Source organism: Halichoeres trimaculatus, unplaced genomic scaffold, assembly GCF_033239565.1.
Source record: "Halichoeres trimaculatus isolate MK-OKI-2021-1 unplaced genomic scaffold, fHalTri1.1 fHalTri1_scaffold_11, whole genome shotgun sequence".
NCBI classification, from domain to species: Eukaryota; Metazoa; Chordata; class Actinopteri; order Labriformes; family Labridae; genus Halichoeres; species Halichoeres trimaculatus.
This window is the reverse complement of record NW_027437189.1, coordinates 14888256-14893815: the sequence shown is the minus strand read 5'-3', so window position 1 is coordinate 14893815 and position 5560 is coordinate 14888256. Positions and strand designations below refer to the sequence as shown.

General features: G+C 45.2%; 1 protein-coding gene across 1 annotated transcript; it reads left to right on the top strand.

The window, feature by feature from the left end:
• The first annotated feature begins 245 nt into the window (after window positions 1-245).
• mafba (MAF bZIP transcription factor Ba) lies at window positions 246-4064 on the top strand. The gene has a single exon (XM_074682140.1). The coding sequence runs from the start codon at window positions 720-722 to the stop codon at window positions 1926-1928; it is 1209 nt and encodes a 402-aa protein (XP_074538241.1). The 5' UTR covers window positions 246-719; the 3' UTR covers window positions 1929-4064.
• The last annotated feature ends 1496 nt before the right edge of the window (window positions 4065-5560 follow it).

Here is a 5560-nt window from a genome sequence, read left to right as displayed (position 1 = left end):
AGAGTGTCCATAATGTGAAGGCATTTCTCTCCTCCACTTTCCTCCCACCTTCTGCTTTTAGGGAAGTCGGTCAGCTGACTGTCTGTAGCTGTCAAGACTGAACTGAGCGCCCTCCTCTCCTCTCTGCTGCTCTCCTCCTCCTTCTCCTTTCCTCTGTTTCAGCGCAATGTCCCGCTCCCATTGGAGAGCTTTGGATCCAGCCCTTTCTGCGCGACGTCACGGCGCTATAAGGATAAAGCGCTGGCAGGCACCGAGCGCAGTCTGCTGGATACCAGAGTGTGAGAGGGAGAGCGAGGGAAGCTAGCCTTTAAATCTCTGCGGTGCAGAGCTGGAAAAGCTGCTTCTCAGCGAAAATCAGACGCCCTATTTACTCCGCCTGATCGCTCCTGTTATTTTTTTCCTGGAGAAAAAAAGGACTTACTATTGACAAGTTGCAACGAGGACTGGTTCCTGTCTCGGCGGCTAGACGTGGTATTTCCTTTATAATTATTATTGTTATTTATGTTGTTTTTGTGAAAACGCTTCTACTGAAGGGACTGAGGTTTTACTTTTTCACTGAGGCGCATTGCTTTCTACCTCCTGCCTGGTCTCGCTGCCAGATTATCTCAGCAGAAGTAGGCTATATGACGCAAACCGTGCGCAGAGCATTAGTCTGAAAGTTTTTCCTACTCTACTTTTTTCTTTTTCTCTTTTTTTCTCCACCTATCCATCGGCGTTTCATGCTCCAGCAAGTCAGTGTGCAGCGGTGGAGGAGCCAAAAGAACTATTGCATGAAACACGAAAGGAGAGAAGAGACACTGATTAATAAGTCGGTTTTTGCGACGCTCGCATATCTGCATAAGAGTCGCGAGAGCAACATGAGCACAGAGCTGAGCATGGGCCCGGAGCTACCCAGCAGCCCTCTGGCTCTGGAATATGTCAATGATTTTGACCTGATGAAGTTTGACGTGAAGAAGGAAGGCCTGGCTGGGCTGGAGCGCAACGCTGTGCGCCAATGCAACCGTCTCCAACCCCAGGGCTCTGTGTCCTCCACCCCCATCAGCACACCCTGCAGTTCGGTGCCCTCTTCGCCCAGTTTCAGCCCCACGGAGCAGAAAAACCACCTAGAGGAGCTGTACTGGATGCCAAACAGTGGGTACCACCAGCAGCTGGACCCTCAGACCCTGTCCCTGACCCCAGAGGACGCGGTGGAGGCCCTGATAGGAGCCTCAGCTCACGGCCACCCTCCGCCTCCGCACGTTCAGCAGCAGCTGCAGCAGCAAGGCTTTGAGGGCTACAGGGGCCCGCATCACCACCACAGCCACCACGGCCACGGCCAGCAGCACCACCACCCTTACGCAGGAGGCATCCCGCACCACGCCGAGGAGATGTCCGGGCATCCAGGCGCGCACAGCCACCCACACAGTCAGCACCACCACCACCACAGTCAGGACCCCGACAGCCCGTCCCCGGTGTCCCCAGAGTCACACCAGTCGCTCCATCACCACCGCCACCATCACCACCACCATCCGCACGGCCACCTGGGCCAGTCGGGGCACCACGGGTCCAGCGGCGGACTGAACGTGGAGGACCGCTTCTCTGACGACCAGCTGGTGTCCATGTCCGTGCGGGAGCTCAACAGACACCTACGGGGCTTCTCCAAGGACGAGGTCATCCGCCTGAAGCAGAAGAGGCGGACCCTGAAGAACCGGGGCTACGCGCAGTCCTGCAGGTTCAAGCGCGTGCAGCAGAAGCACGTGCTGGAGAACGAGAAGACGCAGCTGATCAACCAGGTGGAGCAGCTGAAGGCGGAGATCGGCCGGCTGGCGAGAGAGAGGGACGCCTACAAACTCAAGTGTGAGAAACTGACGGGCTCGGGGGCCAATAACGGGTTCCGTGAAGCTGGCTCGACCAGTGACAACCCTTCGTCACCAGAGTTTTTCATGTGAGTCCTCATCGCCTTTTCATGTGAACAAACTTTACCCTCAAACCCCCAAACGTTTCTTTCTCCACAAGTGACTAATGCGCAAAATTACACCTCCCATACTGTTTATGATTATACTAATAACAGTAACAATTATATTCATGTTAGAAGAATAACCATCAAATAGTATTCTCATATATACTCATCTCTCCATCCACGTGTCAGCTGAGATACAAAGAGCAACGTAGACAGTCTGTTCGGCAGCATCTTTGTAGATTAGTTGCTTGTAGTGAAGAGACTTTTTTCTTCTTCAGAGAAGAGGATCGGCTGATGAACTTTTTCCCTTTTGTTCTTTTAAGGCTTTGAAAACTCTCTGTAAGTAGTGTGGAGATGTTGCGAGGCAGTTGTCTTGTACTTTTGTGTCTCCTGAAAAAAAAGATGACATTGTTATAAAACAAGTAGGCCTCGCAGCCTGCAACACATTCGAACAAGTGGGCCCTGTAATCTGAGGGAAAAAAATCTCCTAAAAGCAAGACTCAACTTTATGCAAATTTCACTTCTGTCTGCTATAACCCGTCACAGGGGGAGGGAAGGGGTGAGGACATTTTATGCAACATCTCATTGATTTATTGCCTGCTTGGTTATATTCGAATATATATTGAAACAAAAAAATCTGCATTAAATATTAATCCTGCATGCTGGACATGTACGGTAATTCTATTTTGTACTTTCATCTTCTCGTGTATATTAAGAGCATGTTGTTGATCTGCGCTTCTCCATAGTTTTTTTGGGGGGTTGTTAGAGAAATGCAGCGGGGACAAAACAGCAGGACTGCCGGTGCAGTATCATGGTGTGGTGTTTATTTTCCCTTTATGTTCTTTTTTAAGGGGCTTGTAAATATTATGCAACCGCAAAACTGCACAACAAGATAGAGGAGGCTGGTTTGAACTTCTTTCTTTCTTTGGATTGTGTTTTTATTTTATCATTTATTTTTTATGGTTTAATTTTGTATCAATATGGGGTATTTGATCGAGAGAGGAGTGCATTTTATTTTGCATTTAAAACTTGGTGTGTCAAGTGCACTTTTTTTGGATGATGATTTGAAAAGTTTTCATTTTGAAATTTGTGCAGACCTCCCTCCAGGAAGACATACTATGATTCTATATTGTGATTTTATTCCAAACAGGCCTGAGTGCAGAGTTTCTGAGAAGTATTTGGACACGTGTTCCGCGAGGCTGAGGAGACGAACATGTGGCCACAATATTATTGGAGCCAGATTGCACTGAGTAATAGGCTTTTTACGCATGAAGGCGAGGTTTCTGCATTCTGTCGAACACACACAACGTGGCTCAGTGAACTCTGTCTTTTTAATTCTATGTGCATTTTGCGCCACTTCTTCAGAAAAAGTGCTGTCACTTTTTTAACAAACCACATAAAACCCAAACTAAAGCTTATACAAATTAGAGGCCACCTGTAGCATATGAAAACCGGGGCCTGATAATGATATTCATGTTTATATTTTTACAATATGAGAATCAACATTTGAATTTTCAGGGGTTTGTGTGGATTCATATTTAGATAACGCGAGCATTTGAACACAAAGTGGAACTTTTTAATGCTCTATGTTTTCCTGATTTTTTTCCTGCCGGTCAGTAAAAAAAGGGGACTCAGGTTGTGCAAATTCTCAAAATGAAAACAGTTGTGTATTTTATGTAATACGATTATTTTTTCGTCTGTTTTATTATTATTCGATGATTCTGGTTCTGCTGGCCAGATGCATAGTTAAAGTTTTTATTTTAATGATTTAAATTAACAAACTGTCAGATCATATCGAATAAGCATGGTGCTTGCATTTGAAACTATTGTTGAGAAGTCATGCATTTAACAATCTTTTTTTGTTGTTGTTTTTTTCGTTTGTAACTGATTCAACTGTGTTGAAATCGAACTGAAACTGCAGCAGCGGGTTGTTGTTTTGTTTTCACCTGTTCCATGTATTTTGCGATGATGGGGATCAATTTTCAATCCTGTTTATATAAAAATGATAGTTAAACACTTAAATTTGAACTGTTCCATTCAGGCTGGTTTCTGTTTTGTCTTATTTTTTGTTGTTTTTGGAAGAAATTGTTTCCTATTTTGCTTATTAAAGTCATTGAAATGGCAATTATTACATCTCAGACTGTTCTTTGGATGAAGTGTGATATGAAGACAAAATCAGACGCACAGTGAGTCGAAAAACAACAAAAACTTATTATCTGCAGTCTGTGAGCCAAAAAAAAAAGCCAGGCTTGAATTTTTAATGCAAACTCAAAAAAAAAAAATCTCCATTGTCTTCCTTTGAGTTCTGGACTTTTGTTTTCTTCATTTACTTGGCCTTTACCTGATTTTCAGACCTGAGAATGGTGTGGAAACTTTGGACCAGAGCCCACTGGCCCTGCTGTGATTAGATCACCGGCTCTGGCCGTTTATGTGGCGCTGCAGGGTGATTCCTATACGCGCTGCCTGCTGCTCTCTGCTTGCATGCTGACTCCTGCAGAAACCCCACCGTCACGAGAGCGCTCGGTAAACGGAGATCTTCGACCTTGCAACACACCGAAGAGATGAAGACATCACATTTGCATGAACCCGTAAAGACTCAAATTTTGTGTTTTCATAGTGCACGGTGCACAAATACGCCGTGAATGCACAATCTGACGGGTTCTTACATAGTTTGAGCCTAATGCGTAAAACGAGACCAAAGTTTAACAATAATCTCCTGCGTGCGCCTTAGGGGCTGATATTTTTATGGGTAACATTAATGGAATTTATGATCGCCATGTGTCAACATGCCTGTAACAGCCCCCAAAACGTTATCCCCCTGCAATCGGCTGCATGCAAACATGCACATCCAATACCAACTTCTGGGATTTCTGTTAGTTTGGTTTATAAATAGCTGTGCAGCGCGACTTTTATACTAAACAAATCGACAAGTCCCCCTTCTTTTTTCAATCTGTCCGGAGGCACTAGTATGAACACAAGAGAAGAGATGGAGTAGAAGCAGAAGGGAGTAAGTGTTGATCTAGTCCGAATCTAGGGTTTCTGGTGTCAGAACATTATCTGTCCCGTGTCTGCACATTCTCAAGGACAAAACCGCTCTACGCACAAAATCAACCAATGAGGCCCGAGGAAGGCGAGGCTAGTTTACATTCTCCCTCTCTCTTCCTCCCTGTCTCTCGTGCGCGCTCACGCTCTCTCTGGACAGCTCTGCAACCTAAGGACATGAGTGCAGCTGGGGTGAACCAGAGGGGAAGAGGCCCTTGTATTTAAAGTTTAGATAACAGCAGAAAATCTCACAAAAAGCTGCTGCGTTTGTTGTGTTAAGAGGATCTTTTAACCGTACTTCTTCTTCTGTTTGATAAAGAAGCTCCTCTGAGCGAGTGAGTAAGGCATACAGAAGAGGAACTCAGGCTTTGTGAATTATATCACTGGGTGTGTTATGGCTTCAGAACTCAATACACATGTTGACGCTGAGCTGGACTCACAAGGGCAGGAACCTGAGATCTGTCAATAGAAAAATCAAACACTAACAGCAATCACATCCACTTTATGTTAAAAAAAAAACTGTGGGAACTATTTACAAAAGAGCCATGTCTTACTTTTACACCTTCTATGTTAAAAACT